A 22,484-nucleotide genomic window follows, 5' to 3' on the forward strand; every position below is an offset into this window, starting at 1 on the left:
GCATCACCCACATCCTGAGAACAAACATAAAGACAATCCTGATCAACATGCTCCAACTGCAGCCTCCAGGCCCATTGTGATAGCTGTAGGAAAAATATCTACTGCAAGGCTAGGATTTTGAGAGATATTGCAGCTTTCAAGTAAAAACTTTAATAAAGACAATGAAAGACACAACAACAGTTCTAAGGCTAAATTTAATAATGGTACTGTGACATGTAACTTTTTGATATTTTTATTTTGTTTAAAGACTTATTTTGGACATGGAAATTTCAGGTACTGAGAAAAAAGTGGCAGATGAAAGGATTTGGAAATCTGTTTGAGCAATTTGTTACATTTGCTTACTGGTCTTCAAACAAATTAATACATGGGTTTTTTGCTAATAGGTTGCCTGGTTACAGGCCTAGTCTGACAACTATGTCCTTCTGGACTTGGCTAGCCTGATTTGTAGTGTTACCACCAAGCCACTCGGTGGTGGACATTGAAGTACCCCAACTGGAGTGCCCTTGATTCCCTCAGTGCTTCTTCCAACTCAGCATAAACCTCTACTGATTCATTAGTTGAGAGGGGAGCAGTAGGAGGTGTATTTGGTCTTTTTTTATCCTGATGCCATGAGATTTAGGATGTGGGCAGTGCTGGCAAGGCCACAATTATTGCCCCTCACTAGTTACCCTGAAAAGTTGGTAGGTGCTGGAGGGCCTTTTCCTTGAACTGCTGCAGTCATTGTGATGAAGGTGCTCTTTATGCATGAGCTTAGTCAGTGAGTACTAGCAATCAATTTGACTGTTGGGAGCATCACAGACAGACCAGTCCTGTCCTCAGCTAACATCTATATAGGTGTACTTTGTATCACCAATTACTGGATAATGATCAGGAACAGGAAAACTGAGTAATTTCTTTTTCCCCCTTTCCAACCCAGTAGTACTCCAACTAACACACTGTCTGAGATCAGCTAACTCAAAATGAACAAGGAATTGATCCTGGGACCTACTTGGTCTGTATGTCTGAATTCCATACTGGGCAATGCACTTACCAACTGAGTCATTGGGAAAGGAGTGCATCACACAATAAATTACTTTTGAAGTGCTGTTATTGTTGTTATGCAGGCAAAATATAAATCTACTGAGACAGATCAATAACCACAGGCAAAAAGCAAGAAAATATTACTTGTTGAATCTCTGGTCAAGATATTTGAGCAAACATTTGAGCAAACATTACCAGAGGTACATGTCTAATTTTTATAGTTGAGTTAATGTTGATTATATTATGAGGCAGTACCACTAGGTGGAGATAAATAATATGCAGCCTATATTTAACTCAGAAGTAAACAAATTGTTTATATCAATCACTTTTTTTGTTCATAAAGCACAGCTCCTAATTAAACAATAAATATCCTTTAAATTTTTTTTATTGTTCTAGCATCATTACAAGAACTGAGATATTAAAATGGAGATTGTTTTAATTCCATATAAATGCCAGCCAAAATAATTTTAAGGTTTCTAAAAGATATTTTAGTACAGTTAACCAAGTCTTCTTTTAGAAAATTGATTTATGAGAGGTGCCATTTACTTTAATGTTGGATTGACCTTCAGGCTTTATGGAATCTTGTGATGTTCTGATTGATTTTCTGCTTTATTTATGATCCATGCTTTTCATCACCATTTTATTTGTTGTATTTTGAAAACTATTAACAGGTGTACAGACTTACATGAAGCTACATAGAGACAAAATTTTGGGCCCTGAGTGCTTTTTCGGCATGACTGCCAGACGTGGGCCAGAAAATGGGGTGGAACCTACTGCCATGGGGATTCAACCCCATGGAGAAGAGACCAGTAAATTCTTCCTCTCACCCTCTCCCTGTTAAGGGGGCATGTCTGAGAGAGTTCCCAGGCTTTCCTGGGAAAATCCGCCCTGAATGCTCTTTAAAGGCTTCAGGACTTTCGTCTCAATGAGGCCCCAGAAAAAGCCTCACAACTGTTGCTTCCACATTGAATCGAGCCCAAAGGGGATTGATTACCTCGAAGAAAACCCTCGATTGCGCCCTGAGGAGCAAAATTTTTTTTTAAACTTTCTACTATGTCGGGTACTTCCTAAGAATTCTCTCTGTTGCCGGAGCAGCGTTGCACTGCTCCGATATTCTGTTCCTCCACCAGGGCAGATTCACCCTCCACAAACATGCAAATGATCCTGTACCCCCAATTTGGAATAGACACCTCTTCATTTTTTTTTATTCGTTCATGGGATGTGGGCGTCGCTGAAAAGGCCAGCATTTATTGCCCATCCCTAATTGCCCTTGAGAAGGTGGTGGTGAGCCGCCTTCTTGAACCGCTGCAGTCCGTATGGTGAAGGTTCTCCCACAGTGCTGTTAGGTAGGGAGTTCCTGGATTTTGACCCAGCGACGATGAAGGAACGGCGATATACTTCTAAGTCGGGATGATATGTGACTTGGAGGGGAACATGCAGGTGGTGTTGTTCCCGTGTGCCTGCTGCCCTTGTCCTTCTAGGTGGTAGAGATCGCTTCATCGCGGGTTTGGGAGGTGCTGTCGAAATAGCCTTAGCGAATTGCTGCATTGCATCCTGTGGATGGTACACACTGCAGCCACGGTGTGCCGGTGGTGAAGAGAGTGAATGTTTAGGGTGGTGGATGGGGTGCCAATCAAGCAGGCTGCTTTGTCCTGGATGATGTCGAGCTTCTTGAGTGTTGTTGGAGCTGCACTCATCCAGACAAGTGGAGAGTATTCCATCACACTCCTGACCTGTGCCGTGTAGATGGTGGAAAGGCTTTGGGGAGTCAGGAGGTGAGTCCTCGCTGCAGAATACCCAGCCTCTGACCTGCTCTTGTAGCCACAGTATTTATGTGGCTGGTCCAGTTAAGTATCTGGTCAATGGTGACCCCCAGGATGTTGATGGTGAGGGATTCTGCGATGGTAATGCCGTTGAATGTCAAGGGGAGGTGGTTAGACTCTCTCTTGTTGGTGATGGTCATTGCCTGGCACTTGTCTGACCCACTTTATTTGGGCCCACTTAAGGCCCATTGCGCCACACTTGCATTGTCTGAATGGGCTGCTCTGTCAGCAAGATTAAATGTAAGAGATTTAGAAATTTAAAGGTTTTGAACGGAGAGCAGAAGAAACATCTTTACATAGAGAGTTGTGAGGCTGTGGAATTTTTTTTAATTAATTTTCCGAATGTGGACGTCGCTGGCAAGTCCAGCATTTATTGCCCATCCTTAACAACTGAATGGTTTGCTAGGCCACTTCGGAGGGCAATTAAAATTCAACCACAATGGCGTGGAACTGGAGTCACATATAGGCCAGACCAGGTAAAGATAGCAAGTTTCTTTCCCTAAAGAACATCAATGAACCAGTTGGGGTTTTACAACAATCTGATACCTTGATGGTTACTTTTATTGATACCAGCTTTTTATTTCCAGTTTTTTTGGACTGAATTCAAATTCTCAAATTGGTATATGGGGGTAAATGGTGACACGGATTGGTTGGGCTGAACAGCCTGTTCCGTATTTCAACTTCTATGTATTTGCATGTACACGTCCATGTGCTTTAGAGGCATATTTTATGAATTGTGTATTCTGATGGGAGAAGCTGCTTTATCCACGACTTACCGTGGGTACGTTTGTAAAATAATATTTAAACTAGAGGGGAGATTTTTCATTGGAGTTGATTTGGTTTCCCAGCCTCGTTCAGGCAGGTTGGGAGGAAGTTAACATCAAGGCCATTCTTCCAGCTCCTTATGGCCCCCTGCTGTTTATAGGATTTTCCACTGGATGTGACAAGGGACATTGAATATGTCCGCCCTAACATGGATGGGCATATTCAAATGACACCTTACTGACATGAAGACATCATACAATGTATTTCTCATCATTAACACTATAACAACGCTGGATTCTAGGAAAGCCAGCAGAAGGTACACGGAAACCCCAGAAAGACAGCGTAAACGTTTGGCAGAACTGGGGATGGAATCAGGGATTTGGCTCATTGGTGGATTTTTGGTGTCAGCAGTGAGGGGAGGGCATGGGGCTGACAGTACTGAGGGGAGTGGAGGTCCTGCATCTGACAATGATTTGTAAATTTCTGATAAATCTCTGCAAACAATTGAATTCTATGTTTTATGATTTGTTCCTAGTGGTGTCTCTCTGTGTTTGTCTTTTCTCTCTATCTGACTCTCTGGGCCTGATTTTAGCAGGCCTGCGGGTTTCCGGCGGGTTGGGTTTCGGGTGCGTGGCCTCCGCGCCCGGTGAAATTAGTGGGTTGCCCGCGCGATCGTAGCAGGCAATGCACTAATTGGAATCACTTACCTGCTCCTCCGGGGTCCGCGCTGCTGGTCTGCGCGTCGGGCGGGCTGCGCATGCGCAGTACGATCTGTCAGCTGGAGGCTCTCTAGTTAAAGGGGCAGTCCTCCACTGACAGATGCTGCAACCAATGGAACAAATTACAGCATGGAGCAGCCCAGGGGGAAGGCTGCTCCCAGTTTAATGATGCCTCACCCCAGGTATCATCAGATGGGGTGAGGAGGAGGGGGAGGACAGAGATCTTCCACCTGGCGGGCGGGAGGAAGCGGCCTGCCTCTGCCACCAAGAAGGCCTGGCTCGAGTTGGCAGAGGGGGTCACCTGCACCACCAACATATCGCCCACCTGCATACAGTGCAGGAGGCGCTCCAATGACCTCAGTAGGTCAGCCACAGTGAGAACACGTAGTCTTTCCCCTACACTCCGTCTGCCACAACACTGCCCCCACCCCACATCTCCTTCGGCACCGCCAACACTACTCTGTCACATCACCCCTCGTACCCACTCAAACCCCATCCTCATCTTACCTGCACCTACTCACCTCGCCAGTACACGCAACCCAATCCTCATACAATCTCATGGCTCTATCCCATACTCACCCTCTCGTGCATCTCTCTCACGGCCAGCCTCACTCAACCTGCCACCACCTGTGCTGCAGCCACAGGGCATGCATCGCATATGTGCAGTAGGCAGCGTACGGCAAACGTGTCGTGAGCATAAAGGGGATGCACAAGGGTGTCTGAGGGTTTGCCATGGGTGTTACCTATATTGAATTTCAGAGCAACAAACATCACACATTATATTGGCACCACCACTGCCATGTCTCCGCGAATCCTGTCTGTTGTGTCCAATAATGCCCGCTCCTGGGTATCACTATGAGGACCCACCACTGATGCCACCCATTTTGTTACTGCAGAGTAGGTGCAGGTGTATTTGCAGGGCTCTTCCGCGCAGACGACTGAGAGACATCGGCGGTGTACCCGGCTGCACCCTGGAAGGATGCGGAGGAGAAGTTGTGGAGGGCAGTGGTGACTTTGGCAGCGACAGGTAAGCAGATGGTGCTGGGGCCAGCCAGGAGCAGCTCGGCATGAAAGAGCCTGCAGATCTCCACGACTACATGTCGAGTGAATCTGCGCCTCCGTGTGCACTGCTGCTCGGAGAGGTCCGGGGAGCTGCGCCTCGGTCTGTGGACCCTGTGGCGAGGGTAGTGCCCTCTGTGACGCGTCTCTCTCTGTGGTAGCCCTCCCTCCTGCTGTACAGGTGGATGTGTCACAACACTCTGTTGTGGAGCTCCACGTGTCAGAGGTGGACGGCGTGGCCGGCGAGGCTGGTGATGCTGTTCGCCCTCCGAGGGGGTCATGACTGCAGCTATGGCGGCCCCCATCCGCAATATGTACATCTGAGGGGGTCCGCAAGGTAGGCACATGTCTCCGGACCCCGGGGTGAGTGTGCAGGTTGGTGACTTTGAGCGTCCGGAGGGGGGTAGTGGAGGCCACACTTCGTCCCAAGTGACAGAGCGGCCTCCTGCAATGGGTGAGGGACTCCCCCCCCCCCCCCCCCCCCACCACCTGTCAAATGGACCTTTGCAGCTGCCACAGGCTGACGGCTGCAACACGTCCAGTTCAACTAGGACTGTTTCCCCCAGTGTGTGAAACAGACCCATGTTTCCCCAAAATCACACACAGTCCCTTAATCAGTTCAGTTAATGACCTGAACAAGCGAAATAAATAACCTCAAGTGGCATCCCGCTGGCTTTAATTGCCTGCGGGATTCCCACCAGCGGGGGCCACTCACGCACCCCCGCACGTCATCGGGGAACCGGGAAGTGGGTGGGATCGTGGCGGGATCCCGTCACGTGACTGGATATCGGGATTTTCGGGGCCCGCCCGCTGGAAACCCACAGGAAACCCGACGGTAAAATCGAGCCCTTTGTCTCTCTCGGTCTGATTCATAGCTGTCACAAATTAGAATGTTTGCATTTTCTAGCAACAAAACATAGGCAATGCTTATCAGAGCCTATTTACCTGCAAAACTTTGAAAGTTCATTTCATTTTTTTCTTAACTCACTTTAGGATGAAGAAAGACATTGTCTGTCTCCATGACTCTCTCTTCCCTCTCAGCTTGACATGCTTTCTGACATTAATTGAATGTAGCTTTTTTCTGTGTTTGAATTCTAAACAATGGTCATTTTTAACGTGGAAATGTGTTCTCACCTCTTTTTCACACACGTAACATCCCTGTTTAAAAATAGTGAAGAAAGCTTTTGAACTTTCCTTCAAATAACTTCAAAAAGCAAACAGATATTTTTGGAAATTGAGAGAAAAACATTGTAACGCTTAGACTATCTAAATGTAACTGATGCATCCAGGGTACAAACTGTGCATGCAATATCAGGGAGTTACACCTCTGGGAAAAAATATAAGGGTTGATTTTTCTGGTGCTGCTGAGGTTGGGCTTTACTGATTGCTGTTGGAGAACAGCAGCCAAACATCCTATCAGGCCTGGATTCAATAGATCCCTGCAAAGAAACGAGGAGGCCACTTACTTTTCTGGGCTTTCTTCACCTTGCTGCCTGGTTCATGAGACTCTCTGATCTGAAGGAGTACAAGAACACTGCCATCTTTTTCTGGCACCTCGTGTCTGGGTTCCCAACTGAATGAACCGCAGGAGAGCTGAGTACGCTGCCTCAAACTTCATTTAGATGAGAATATTTGGCCTGCACCTGTTGCAGGTGTAGGCCCTGTTCTATCCCTTCTTTCTGACCTTTGTGCCTGAGGAATGGCCAAAGTTCAGGACAATTGGCTCCATCGAGTCGAAACCCAAGATTTTGTGAGAGGCTGAGGCCTTCAAATAAGCACTTTAATAAAGGTATTAAAAGACAATACATGGGTAAATTTAATCATGTTATTGAGAAATATGTCATTTTTAAAATTTAATTTAAAACCTTTTGTTCATTTTTAAAAATTTGTTCTTTGCATGTCGCTGACAAGGCTACATTTATTGCCCATCTCTAGTTGCCCTGAGAAGGTGGCGGTGAGCCTTCTCCTTGAGGCCAAGATTTTTTGCTCTGATGGAGTCTGGCGCATCCTGGCGTGGGTGGGTGTTCTGCTCACCCCACTGGCCTTCCCTGACCTCAACTGATTTTGCAGGGTCTAAGTATTTTGCATGTTTCCAGCCAGGGAGCAGATGGGGAATGGTTGGAGCAGCCCGTAGGGTTGCGTGCTGGTGGCTTGGAGGCTGCCCTGAAATCAAAACAACATTTTTAGATTTTAAAAAAAAATAACAGCTTAAACAATGCAGTCAATTACCACCTGATAAATTGCTTAGATTGAGACAGCTTTTTAATTTTAAAATCCTCTCTGCCATTATAGCAATCCTGCATGCCAGGAACACATAGTAATTCCTAGTGCTCAGTGTTGCTAGTGTGCAAATGATGGGGAATCTGTTGGATGATATATTTCCTGTCTATTATAAGCCATTACAATACACCCACTTATACTTGGGTGTAAGTATTGTATGGTTCCCCCCCCATCCCATATTTGCACCAGAAAATTCCATAAATGGTGGAGCCAAGCATGGATCCAGCAGAGGGACTCACAAAGAATTTCCCACTACATTCTGCTGGAGTTATGCAGGGGAGCTGGTGTAACTCGGGCAGAAATCCTGTCCTAGAAATTTCAGTTACTGAGAAAAAAATGGCAGCTGAGATTTTTTCAAAAAGCTCTGTTAGTGATGTGATTGTCACACTTTTTCTGTCATACTCTTATCATCACACTTTTGCAGGACACTTTCATTGTTACATTTTGCTGATTAGCTCAAAGTAAGGCAGCAGCAAATCAGAACTGAAGAGCTAGGAACCGTACATGTCATAAGATAAGCTGGCCTTTGGGCATAACCTTTTTTTTTAATTGGTAGGTTCTCCGGACTGACCACAGGGGTTGGTTATTTTCATAACACCTTAGTAGATTCTTATTGGCAGTTTTCTAGCCATTCTCTACCTCTGGGGTTCTGATTTGGAGTCAATCAACAAAGTGTTAGGGCAAAAATGTTACAGAAAGATATGATAGCAAAACTGCGACGACAGGAAGTAAGTGACAAACAAGGATTTGTACTAGATGCAAGACTTTTAATATATTATAGATAGATATTTCTTGTAAAGCACAGATTGTAAAATCATTGTTGATGCTCCTAATATATTATACAGAATATTTTTATAGCAGATGGTGATGAAATGTTAATATTTTCCACATATCCCATTCTTTTTTGCAGGCCACCCATTACACATTTCTGGCAAGTTTTGAAGTCTTGGGGAAACTCACTTTCAGTGCCATAGCTGGTATACTTGTGGATTGGATTGGTTTTCCTTCGAGTTTCTGCATATTTCTGCTGCTGTCATGTTTAGCTGTTCTCCATGTTCTGAAGCCTCCTGACTTGCTATCCGAGCAGAAAAAGCAATAAAATAGGAGTGGCCTGCTATGTGATAGAAACTATTGAGAGCTCTGCATATTATCCCCCATACCGTTTTAACTTGTGGTCTTTTGGAAAGCACATTATTAATAAAAACACTGGAGAGAATTCTAACCCACCCGGCAGCAGCGGGGACAGGGTAGACGTGCAGTTAACATAATTATGCCAAAACCTACTGCCCCGTTCCTGCTTGATTCTCACTTGCCGTTATCTTAACTGGGCCCTTTTTTTTAGGCAACTGAAGCGCCCACCTGATTCAGACAGGAGCCTCATTAATTTATGCAAAGTGAGGTCCTATGTTATCAGGACCCCAATGGCATTTTAAAGGCCTAGTGAGCAGGGAAGAAGAGGAGGTGCTCTAAGCTAAGTCACATACTTTCCTTAGTGAGGCCAGAATGAGCACTTCGATTGAGCAATTCGAATGAGCAGGAATCCTCCAGACCCGACAACAAAAGTCTGGGCCTCTGCTTCCCCAGGCTCAACCCCCTTTTCACCCAATTCCCCCCTCATCCATGACTTACCTTGATGCTGGCGGGCGGTCTCAGGGCCACGCAATTTTGATCTGCCTAAAGCTGGCTAGCTGCCCCTTTATACCTGTTTAGAGTGGTCAGCTGGCCGCTGGGATGCAAATGAGGCCCAGGAGTTAAAATAGCCCAGGCTTCAAACTGATGCTGCTAAATGAATTTGATACTTGTCCTGTCCCCCCTCCCCCGCCCACCCGCCCACCCAAAACCTCCTCCCAGTTAATCCCGTCTCCCACCCCAAGTGAGTCACTCACAAGCTAGAGATTTAGTAATAAAAAGTAAATATGAAAAATAAATTAAAAATTAATAAATGTTAGCTGCCAACCAATATTTATTTACAAGTTATACTCATTATTCTCCGCTTGGTTTTGTTGCACAGACTCTGTGGAAGGTCAGTTATGTAACCAAGAAAAACAGATGTTTATTTGTCCCTTTTAAGCGTTCTTCATTTGAGGGGAGGTGATTCTGTTCATCAGTGCTCAGTTGTTTGAAAATGCCTAGCTCTGGTTAACCCAAGAAGCAACAGAAGTTCTGAAATCTGCCGAGAATTGAATATCAACCAGTGTTACCAACTCACAGGAGTGGTATCTTTAACATCTTTCCGCCATTAAATGTAAAGTGTCCAGTAACACATGACTACCAACAAGCTCTCCAGGGTTCATGCCTGTCTGGAAAATATGAGCATACGAAGGAAGATGCTTGAAGACCAACTAGAAGCTGGAAACTCTGCTTCTGGCCTCTATCTATCTGAACACTAAAACTGGGCCAAAACTGAAGCCTGAATCTGAGTGCAACATTTTTTTAAATCACCTGCTTAAGGATAATGGTAACACATTATAGTTTGTTTTCCTCTTTAGTGAAGGAACAGAGTCATCGTTTAAAGATTTAAGATCAATATATGATGCTTGTAAGCTTTGTGACAGTGGTTGCGCAAGTAGATTTAAAAGTATTGTTGCAATTATTATAATAATTTGGGAAAACATTCTGGATATTACTGTTGGTGGGGATTGGAGGTTATGGGTGAACTGCATTGGTCCCAAAGTTAGCATAAGGATAAATAAAAGCTGACGTTAAAATCCTATGTAACAACAAAAAATGTTTTACTTGCATACTTTTGTCAAGAGATCTCTGTTGTGTTAATGTAAAGTTAATTGACATTGTAACAATAGTAAAAGTTATTATCCACGTACCGCCGAAGCTAGCCTAGTAGTTGCTACCATGCACTGTTGTGATTTGTCTGTTAACTGGTTTCATGCAATGAGTGGGTGTACAGATTGTGATTTTTAAAAAGTCACACATGCATGTGTTACAATAAAATGTTATCACACAAATCTATCATTTGCATTTGCAATCTATGTGACATTTCATTTTCAGTGCTTCATTACACAGAAAGTATGTTGATAACCAGGTTATTTCCCTGCTTTCATATTTCCCTACTGAGTATAGCAATTTTTCTTTGCACTTCTGAACAGGATATTATCAAATCATAAATGATAAAAAATCCTCCTAGTCAGGAAGCAAATTCTGTATCCAGCAATTTCCCAACAAATATCCTTTGTTTGTTCTCTGGATATTAATGTTCTGTAATCTATACTGACAGAGAGTTTCCCTGTAATCAACTTCAGATTATTTCTCAATAAATCTGCAGTAATAACATGACAGACCATTAATACCCATGAGTAGATGTTGTCACATGTCAAGGACGTTGCGTTCACTGACAGCTGCTACAGCCACCAGGAAGCCTGGATAAAGTGAATGAAACATTCCCACGTACAACTGAAACAGTATATATTATGGAAAATAAAAATGATACCAGAAAGTGATTTCAAGGCGGAAATCTAATCTCTGGGGTCAGGTGACAGTTATAAACCGCACTCGTATTAGACGGTAAAACCCAACATTTATAAACAATTATTTTTCAGTCAATGAAATGATTAATTTATATATTTTAAGATTGATCAAATCATGGTTTCACATTTAATGGAACAGGATATCTTATTTAAAATGATTTGTTTCAACATAAATTTAATTCCTCCACCAACCCTCCACAATCTGTTCTGAGTCTGGACTCCTGTGCATCATCACCTTGCTACACTCCAATGCTGGGAGCATAACCTTGAGCTTTCACTCTGGATTCTCACCTTAATGCCATTGCCTAACAAAAATCTATCAATCTCAGTTTTGAAATTTTCAATTGACCTGGCCTCAACAGCTTTTTGGGGGAGAGAGTTCCAGATTTCCACTACCCTTTGTGTGAAGAAGTGCTTTCTGACATCACCCCTGAACGGCTGAGCTCTAATTTTAAGGTTATGCCCCCTTGTTCTGGACTCCCCCACCAGAGGAAATAGTTTCTCTCTATCTCCTCTATCAACTCCTTTAATCATCTTAAACACCTCAATTAGATCACCCCTTAATCTTCTATACTCAAGGGACTACAAGTCTAGTCTGTGCAACCTATCCTCATAATTTAATCCTTTTAGCCTCTGTATCATTCTGGTGAATCTGCATTGCATCCCCTCCAAAGCCAATATAGCCTTCCTGAGGTGCGGTGCCCAGAATTGAATGCAGTACTCTAAATGGGGTCTAACCAGAGCTTTATATAACTAACATAACTTCCACCCCTTTGTATTCCAATCCCCTTGAGGTAAAGGCCAATATTCCATTAGCCTTTTAACTTATTTTTTGTACCTGTCCACTAGCTTTTAGTGATTTCTGTACTTGGACTCCAAAATCTCTCTGCTCTTCCACAGTTCCTAGCTTCTCACCATTTAGAAAATAATCTGATCTAACTTTCTTAGGTCTAAAGTGAATGACCTCACACTTCCCCACATTGAAATCCATCTGCCACAATTTTGCTCGCTCACTTAATCTATCAATGTCCCTTTGCAATTTCCTGCTCCCATCTACAGTATTTACTGTACCACCTAAATTGGTGTTATCAGCAAACTTGGATATATGGCTTTCCATTCCTTCATCTAAGTCATTTATAAATATAGTGGAAAGCTGAGGCCCCAGTACTGATCCCTGAGGGACACCACTAGTCACATCCTGCTAATTTGAGTACACACCCATTATCCCTACTCTCTGTCTTCTACCTCCTAACCAAATCCCTACCCATGTCAATAGTTAACTTTTAAAAATTTTTAATGTTAGAGTCCACTGCCATCTTTTGGACCGTGGTCATTGAAGCTGTTCTCATGCCTTGCCTGACCAAAGCAAGATGCCGAGCTGGCAGTATAACTGGACGATGCTGAATGGACTGCTCTAAAACTGCTACCTCCAAAAGTGCAAAACTGGTGGTAACAATGTAACCCAGTTGAAGAAAAGGTCATTCATCTGTATAGAAATACATAGAAATTACAACACAGAAACAGGCCATTCAGTCTAAGCAGTCCATGTCAGCATTTACTCTTAACACAAGCAAATAGTCCTAATCACATTTACCCAGCCTGTTTATATATCTCTTTATTTCCCCTTTCCTTCATCCACCTATCCAATCTAATCTTGAATGTTGATATAGTTTCTGTCTCAAGCATTAGCTCTAGAAGTAAATTCCACAGCCTCACAACTCTGTGAAAAAAAGTTTCTCTTGCTCTCTGTTCTAAATCTTTTGTATTTAATTTTGTCTCTATGTCTCCTCATTCTAGACCCCTCAACTACTTGAAGCAATCTACTTCAATCCAACCTGTCCCATCCTTTTATAATTTTGAACACTTCTATCATATTGCCTCTAAAATGCGTCATTCTAATGAAAAAAAATCTTACAAGTTTTTCTTTGTATTTGTATTTCTTCAGACCAGGCAGCATCCTCGTGAATCTGTGCTGTACTGTACTGTATCTTCTCTAAAGCCTTAATATCCTTCCTATACCGTGGACCACAATACTGTGCACAATATTTTAACTAAGATCTTAATAAGCTTTTATGTAGGTTCATCATTATCTTTTGGCTTTTATATTCCATAGCTCTTGTGATAAAACCTAGATATCCATTATTGATTATTATGGCTTTATCAATCAGCGGTGCTGCCTTTATTGTCCTGTCAACCTTTACCCCAAATCCCTCTGCTCTTCTACAGCATCAAGCCTACATCCAGAGTATAACTCTTGGTACTTTTTTTCCAAAATGTATCATCGCACTCTTTGCGATAGTGAATTCCATCCGTCACTTTTAGCCTATTCCCCCATCTTATCAGTAGCCCTTTGCAGCTTATTTTGGGCTTTTAAAGAATTAGCTATTCCCCCTGTTTTGGTATAATCTGTAAATTTAGATACCACTCCCTCTAGGTCTATATACAAATGATTGATATACACAGTGATCAGAAGCGGCTGCAGAACACATCTACCCATTTCCAACCACTCTGAAAAACTGTCCTTAACTCCTACTCTGTTTTCTCCCTTCTAAACAAATTATAATCCGGTTAGCTAATCTCCCCTTAAATCCATACCCCTTAATCGTCTCCAGTAATCTCTTATGTGGTACCTTGTCGAAGGCTTTCCTAAAGTCCTCTTCCTCAGCCCCACTCTGTTCATCAATACATCGCCATTCCTTCATTGGAAATATATTGCCGTTCCTTCATCGTCGCTGGGTCAAAACCCTGGAACTCTCTACCTAACAGCGCTGTGGGAGAACCTTCATCACAGTGGTTCAAGAAGGCGGCTCACCACCACCTTCTCAAGGGCAATTAGGGATGGGCAATAAATTCTGGCCTTGCCAGCGATGCCCACATCCCGTGAATGAATAAAATAAAATTTGTTTAAACTGAAACCTCTTGAGCTAGAGAAATCTGGCCCATGATTTGCAGTTGAATCACTATAATCTGCACATCAGTTCTGCCACGGGTAATGGCATGACATTTTTTTTAAAGTAATCATTTATCTTTTATAATGCAGGGGCTGCCACTGTATACGACAAACGAACCCGCTATACTGCCAAATAGAAAATTGCTTTGTTACACTCAGGTAATTTCCTTGGAAAACACTTTTATTTCAACACTTTTAAATGTTTAGCCCCGGAAATTCGGCCATGCATCACCCGTTTTTCGGGCACTAAATGGCCTACTAGGCTCCCAATATGGTGGGCAAGAAGCATACACACATTTCGTAAGGTAGATGCCCTGGCAGCAGGAGCGCCCGTCGAGAACATTTAAAGGCCAGCATAATCTCAGAACTCACCAAGGCTTCTTCGACAGCACCTCCCAAACCCGCAACCTCTACCACCTAGAAGGACAAGGGGAGCAGGTGCATGGGAACAACACCACCTGCACGTTCCCCTCCAAGTCACACACCATCCTGACTTGGAAATATATCACCGTTCCTTGATCATCGCTGGGTCCAAATCCTGGAACTCCCTACCTAACAGCGCTGTGGGAGAACCTTCACCACATGGACTGCAGCGGTTCAAGAAGGCGGCTCACCACCACCTTCTCAAGGGCAATTAGGGATGGGCAATAAATGCTGGCCTTGCCAGCAATGCCCACATCCCATGAGCGGATAAAAAAAAAACTATTTAAATTAAGGTCCTGTGTCTTGCAGGACCCATTTTTGATTTTTGATCACTCTAGCATTTCTCACCACGTGCTGATCTCGCAGAGCACAATGTGGCACTAGCTGGCAGGAAGGCCCCCATACTTACCTAAATATGGAGCCGGTAGGAACAGGAGTGCTCCCCCAACCCCACATTAAAAGAATGCAGGTTGGTCTCCCCCTGGCTACCAATCGTCCCCCCGCCCCCTGTGGTCACCGATCACCCAATCTCAGTCGCTGCTACCAACCCGATCGCCCACCGCTACCGACCCAGTCGTCTACTATTACCTTTACCCCGGGCCAACGATCGACCTTCCCCGTTACCCCCCTCCCCCAACCCGGCCACTGGTCACCTCCCCTTCCCGGTCACCAATCACTCCAGCTCAAGGCCTGATCGTTCCCCACACCCACCTCCCCACACTGGCCTAAGGTCTGATCACCCACCCCTCCTCACTTACCTGAGGGCTGCTGCGATGCCAACAGCTGCCCAATCTTCAATTACAATTCACCGGCAGCTCTGCCCTGCTCGCTGGCTCCACAGAAATGAGGCCCGATGCCCAATATCAGGGATGCCTTGGGCATCACCATTCAGGGGCAGGGATCGTACTCTGCGCCTGTGCTCCCCCCGCCCCCCTAACGTCCTCCGTACACCCAAAAATAGGTGCACATGAATTTCTAGGCCTTACATTGCGAATGGGCCAGAATGCAATAAACCAAAAATATTGACTGTTTTGATTGTTAATAATATCACCTTTAGCTAGTTGTCAGGAAGTTGTATTTACAGGAACCTTTAAATAAAAATGAAATAATCTGAGTACAAAGGATAAAATGCCTATTTGATACACTGCTGATAAGCAGCCGGTAACATAAGGAACATTGGCTAATTCCCAAGCTAGATTAATTTCTGCACTGTTTCCTTCCGTGGAACTGAGACGCTATTAATGTAGACACATACACGCACACACTCATACGTACACACAAAAAATTACAACTGCTGAATAATATCTTTTTTAAAAGCCCAAGTTACTGTGTCAGCTTTGCTTCATGGTGGCACTTTCACCTCTAAGTCAGACAGTTGTGGGTTTATCTCACTCCATGACATAAGCACATAATCTAGGCTGATGCTTCAGTACAGTACTAGGGAGTTATGCACTGTCGGAGATGCAGATTTTTGGATGTGATCTTAAACCGAGGCCTTAGGTGGACATAAAGGGCCCGATATTAGCAGGGCAGCTGGTTCGCAGCTGGGGGTCAACTGGGTGTGTGGGTAACGCGCCCAGTGAAATCGGGGTGCTCTGTATGGAATCGCTGGCTAATTGGAGCCACTTACCTGTGCTTCCGGGTTTCACGCTGGAAAGCTGCGCAGCGGGCGGACTGCGCATGCGCAGCATAGGCTGTCAGCTGGAGGAGCCCTAATTAAAGGGGCAGTCCTCCACTGACTGATGTTGCAGAAAATAGGAAAAATTACAGCATGGAGCAGCCCAGGGGGAAGGCTGTTCCCAAGTTTAATGATGCCTCACTCCAGGTATCATTGGATGGGGTGAGGAGGAGGGGGAGGACGGAGATCTTCCCCCCGGCGGGCGGGAGGAAGCGGCCTGCCTTTGCCACCAGGAAGACCTGGCTCGAGGTGGCAGAAGAGGCCACCTGCACCACCAACATATCGCCCACCTGCATACAGTGCAGGAGGCGCTGCAATGACCTAAGTATGTCAGCCAAAGTGAGTACACTTACTCATTCCCCTACACTCCGTCTGCCACATCACCGCCCCCACCCCACATCTCCTTCTGCACTGCCAACACTACTCTATCACATCACTCCTCACACCCACTCAAAGATCATCCTCATCTTACCTGCACTTACTCACCTCGCCAGTACTCATCCCGCCACTACCACTCAACCCAATCCTCATACAATCTCATGGCTCTATCTCATACTCACCCTCTCATGCATCTCTTTCACGGTCAGCCTCACTCAACCTGCCACTACCTGTGCTGCAGCCACAGGGCATGCATCACATATGTGCAGTAGGAAGCGTAAGGCAAACGTGTCGTGAGCATGAAGGGGATGCACAAGGGTGTTTGAGGGTTTGTCATGGTTTTTACCTATATTTAATTTCTGATCAACTCACATAACATATTATATTGTCACCACTACTGCCACGTCTTTGCGAATCTTGTCTGGTTTGTGCAATAATGCCCTTTCCTGAGGATCACTATGAAGACCCACAACTGATGCCACCCATTGTGTCACTGCAGAGTGGGTGTAGGTGTATTTGCAGGGCTCTTTTGTGCAGACGACTGAAAGACCTCGGCGATGTCCCTGTTGGCACCCTCGAAAGATGCAGAGGAGAAGTTGTTGAGGGCAGTGGTGACTTTGACAGCGACAGGTAAGAAGATGGTGCTCGGGCCAGCCGGGAGCAGCTCGGCATGAAGGAGGCTGCAGATGTCTAACACTACATGTCGAGTGACTCTGAGCCTCCGTGTGCACTGCTGCTCAGAGAGATCCAGGAAGCTGAGCCTCGGTCTGTAGACCCTGTAGCGAGGGTAGTGCCTTCTGCGACGCATCTCTCTCTGCGGTTGCCCTCCCTCCAGCTGTGCAGGTGGATGTGTCACAGCACTGTGTTGTGGAGCTCCACGTGTCAGAGGTAAACAGCGTGGCCGGTGAGGCTGGTGATGCTGTTCGCCCTCCGAGGAGGTCATGACTGCAGCTACGGCGGCCCCCATCTGGAAGATGTACATCTGAGGGGGTCTACAAGGTAGGTACATGTGTCTGGACCCCGGGGTAAGTGTGCAAGTTGTTGAATTTTATTGTCAGGAGGAGGGTGGTGGAGGCCAAACTTTGTCCAAAGTGACAGAGTGGCCTCCTGCAATGAGTAAGGGTCTCCCCCCACCACCTGTCAAATGGACCTTTGCAGCTGCCACAGGCTGATATCTGCAACACGTCCATTTGAGCTGGGAGTGTTTCCCCCAGTACGGGAAACAGTCCCAGTTGTTTGCATATCCCACCCCTCCTAAAATATCATGTTAATCAGGTCTCTAAACGACCTGAAATACCTAAATCAATACTTTAAGTGGCACCCCGCCGGCTTTAATTGCCGGCCGCAGTCCCACATGCGGGGGCTGCGCGCGCATGTCAGCGCGTCACTGGGGAACCCGGAAGGGGACGGGTTGGAGCCGTGCTCCAGACCCGCCCCAGGAATCCCCGATTTTCGCAGCCCCCCCCCGCCACGAACGCACCCAATCGGGGGGTGCGAAAATCGAGCCCAAAAGATCCCACAACACTATTCAAGGAAGAGTGGGGGACTTTGGTTTCCTGGCCAACATTCACCCCTCAACCAACATCACCAGCAAAAAAGATTAACTGGTCATTCCTTTTGTTGCTGTTCATGGGACCTTTCTCTGCATCAAAATGGAAGACACATTTGCCAACAAAACAACAGTGAATACAGTTCAAAAATAATTAATTGGCTGTAAAGTGCTTTGGGATGGACATGAAATACGCAATATAAATGCAAGTTCTTTTTTTCTATTAATTTTTCTCAGTAGACATCATGATTAATTGTGCTGGTGTCAGTCTGTCTGAAATGGTAGGCTTGGTGGCTGCCTCCTACATTCAAATATTTTCATTCTATTGATATTGAAACTATAAATTATATTTAACAAGGAAGGATGAAAAGTGAGTAAGGACAACAAGTCGCATGTTGTAACAAAAATTGTCTTTTCTTCCCCAAGTTTCTCCTCTTCTTTCCTCAAGGTGGTGAGTCAGTCTAAGGTCCCATTCCACAGAAGCCCTCTGCGACCTCACCTGAATGGCTGCTCTTCATGTGCGAGCCTAGACAACAACTGTGAGCGGGAAATTATAGCACGAGGGGCATCACAGCCAAGCTCAATCCTGCTCGCAACCAACATCAATACATATGTGCTTTACAGGAGGGGTCACTGGATATGATTCAGGAGCAGGACCCTGCTGATTTATCCCCTCCATAACCCAGGGCACTGAGGCCAACAGTGTCACTCAAAGCACCCAGATTAAGAGCTGTTAGCTCAACCAAAAACAGTTTGGTGTCTACCTGGTCTATATGGCTCACTATCACACTGCAGTGTGAAAATATGGTATTTTTAAAACAATCTTGTACTTTCTTCAAATAAATTTGGAAATTTCTAACAAACATCTATAAAGAGCCAAAGAATGTGTACGTTGAGATAAACCTCATCCTGACCATTTCAATGGATATGTAAATCTTAATCAGATAACTAATTAGGTGACCAACCACATTTTAGATCCTTGGCACCAAATCAAGTTGTCATGCACAATCAAAATGGCAAACTTTGTTTTTGCTTCCTGTTTATTTCATATTGAACACCTGGTTAGAATTGAAGCCTGCAAGTGATTCATATCTAACTGTCTCCATAACAGATAGGGGATAATCTGTTAATCTTGTGCATGTGTGAATGTAATTTAAGAATCATCTCTTAACATAATGAACTGCATTAGACTCTTCTTTCCTATTGATCAGTAGAGATTTGTGTAACAGTAATCAAATTATAAAATGCTGAAAATCAGTTATTAATATTCCAGAAAAAAATATTACTGTATAAGATCTACAATGAGGGATGTTATACATATTCTCATTTGGTTTAAAACAATTTTGATATAAAACTTGCATAACTAATGAATTTCTCATATGAATTGAAATTAGGCTTTAGTTTTCTGTGTATAGATTACCAGATGGCAAAGTGTGTTAGAATACAATATTATTACTTGTGAAGTATGGTGCAAATGCATTCAGATTAACAAGAAGACTGTCTCCTCTCTGCCTCCTCTCCCCTCCTCTCTGATAGCTGTTAAGGTTTTTTTTTTCCGGATGGCAGAGAGAGCCAGCAAATGACCCATTGTATTGGAAACAGGTGGCATTTGTTCGCTGGTGGGGTGGCGTGTGGCGTGGCATGGGCCCGGGATCCCGGTTGGGGCCGTCCTCATGGGTGCGGAGCTTGGCTGTCAATTTCTGCTCGACGGTAGTCTGTAAACACCATGTATTGTTCTATATGTATAAATGCGTAGGCTTCAAGGAGGTCCTGAAACATTTACCTGAGGAAGGAGGAAGTCTCCGAAAGCTTGTGAATTTAAAATAAAATTGCTGGACTATAACTTGGTGTTGTAAAATTGTTTACAATTGTCAACCCCAGTCCATCACCGGCATCTCCACATCAAGGTTTTTTTTAGTTAGCATGAGCTAATCAATCTGAATCTCAGACATAAATCCACAGCATAAAACAGCCCTCCAGTTTGACACAATTGGACACAAATCTGTCTCTTTTGCTCAGAGAGGTACAAAGAAAGGGTTAGAACATCTTGTTAGGGGAGATTGCTGTGCATGTGAACATCTCATAACTGATTTGAAAGTTAAAAAAGACTGTTTACATTTCCCATCATTTTAATGCTCTTGTACTTTCATGAAACTATGGCAGACTACCAGATTGAAACATCTGCAGTGTTATTTAGTGACAGCCTTATTCTGGTCTTGAAGATGGAGAGGGGTAACAAATCCAGGGCTTTGCCAACAGTAATTATCCAGTAGATATTGCTGTTATGAATGCTGAATTTATTATACAGCTTGCAACACAAGCAAATTATGTGATGTGTACAAATATGTTTTTATTAATATATTTTATAGTCTAAAATGTATTCTTCTGAGAAAAAAAAAAGATTTATAGTTAACTCATTCATATTTATTTCAAATAAAACCTTTAATGGGTTATGGGTAGCTACACAGACTGGCAAAAGGTGGGAAATGGTATTCCACAGGAATTGGTGCCAGGACCACTGCTGTTCACAATTTACAATAATGATTTGGACTCGGGAATCGGAAGTAAATTTCAAAATTTGCAGACAACGCCAAATTGGGGGGTGTAGTTAATACAAAGGAAGAATGCGTCAAAATGCAAGAAGACATTAATGAACTTGCAAAGTGGGCGTCTAATTGGCAAATGAATTTCAATATAGATAAGTGTGAGGTGATGCATTTTGGCAGGAAGAATAAGGCCATATACTCCTTGGATAATAATAGTGTAAACAGGATAGAGGAGCAAAGGGATTCAGGGGTACAGATACACAAATCACTAAAAGTAGCGATGCAGGTTAATAAGGCCATAATAAAGGCAAATCAAGCATTGGGGTTCATTTCTACAGGGACAGAATTGAAAAGCAAAGAAATTATGTTAAACTTGTATAGAACCTTGATTAGACACACACTTGAAGTATTAGAACATAAGAACGTTAAAAATAGGAGCAGGAGTAGGCCATTCGGCCCCTCGAGCCTGCTCCGCATTCAATCAGATCATGGCTGATCTTCAACCTCACACTTTCCCGCCTGATCCCCATATCCATTGATTCCTCTAGAGTCCAAAAATCTATCGATCTCAGCCTTGAATATACTTAATGACTCAGCATCCACAGCTGTCTGGGGTAGAGAATTCCAAAGATTCACAACCCTCTCAGTGAAGAAATTCCTCCTCATCTCAGTCTTGAATGACCAACCCCATATCCTGCGACTATGCCCCCTAGTTCTAGACTCTTTAGCCAGGGGAAACAATCTCTCAGCATCTACCCTGTGAAGCCCCCTCATAATCTTATATGTTTCAATGAGATCACCTCTCATTCTTCCAAACTCCAGAGAGTATGGGCCCATTCTACTCAACGTCCCCTCATAGGACAACCCTCTCATTCCAGGAATTAATCTAGTGAACCTTTGTAGCACTGCCTCCAAGGCAAGTATATCCTTCCTTAGATAAGGAGACCAAAACTGTACGCAGTACTCTAGGTGAGGTCTCACTAAAGCCCTGTACAACTGTAGTAAGACTTCCTTACTCTTGTACTCCAACCCGCTTGCAATAAAGGCCACCATGTCATTTGCTTTCCTAATTGCCTGATGTACCTGCATGCTAACTTTTTGTGTTTCTTGTACGAGGACATCCAAGTCTCACTGAACACCAACACTTAATAGTTTCTCATCATTTAAACAATATTCTGTTTTTCTATTCTTCCTAATGTGGGGAAATGCGAATAACTTCACATTTCCCCACATTATACTCCATATGCCACGTTCTTGCCCACTCACTTAATCTGTCTATATCCCTTTGCAGCCTCTTTGTGTCCTCACAGCTTGCTTTGCCACCTGGCTTTGTATCATCAGCAGACTTGGATACATTACACTCGGTCCTTTCATCTAAGTCATTAGTATAGATTGTAAATAGCTGAGGCCCAAGCATTGATCCTTGCAGCACCCCATTAGTTACAGTCTGCCAACCTGAGAATGACCCGTTTATCCCTACTCTCTGTTTTCTGTCCTTTAGCCAATCCTCTATCCATACTAATATATTATCCTCATCCCCATGAGCCCTTACCCTGTGTAACAACGTTTTATGCGACACTTTATCAAATGCCTTTTGAAAATCCAAATATACTACATCCACTGGTTCCCCTTTATCTACCCTGCTAGTTACATCCTCAAAAAACTCTAATAAATTTGTCACAGTGCATATATCCTCATGTATCCTATTCTAAGTTACCCCAGTGTATTGCAAGCATGACCTCCTGGATTTTGGCATAACAAAGCAACTGGCCCTCATTTAAATAAATTTAAATCAGCTCCTTGGGGACTCGG

At 44.2% G+C, this 22,484-nt stretch overlaps 1 protein-coding gene across 2 annotated transcripts in view; it reads left to right on the forward strand.

Annotated features, from left to right (window-relative positions):
• Positions 1-10,621, forward strand: part of mfsd3 (major facilitator superfamily domain containing 3) — a 98,850-nt gene extending 88,229 nt beyond the window's left edge. For both annotated transcript variants that reach the window (XM_067983078.1, XM_067983077.1), the window contains exon 6: positions 8,577-10,621. In XM_067983078.1, the coding sequence (XP_067839179.1) occupies positions 8,577-8,765 (189 nt within the window). In that variant the 3' untranslated portion in view covers positions 8,766-10,621. The remainder of the gene's footprint in view (positions 1-8,576) is intronic.
• The last annotated feature ends 11,863 nt before the right edge of the window (positions 10,622-22,484 follow it).

Source organism: Heptranchias perlo, chromosome 4, assembly GCF_035084215.1.
Source record: "Heptranchias perlo isolate sHepPer1 chromosome 4, sHepPer1.hap1, whole genome shotgun sequence".
Classification (NCBI taxonomy): Eukaryota; Metazoa; Chordata; class Chondrichthyes; order Hexanchiformes; family Hexanchidae; genus Heptranchias; species Heptranchias perlo.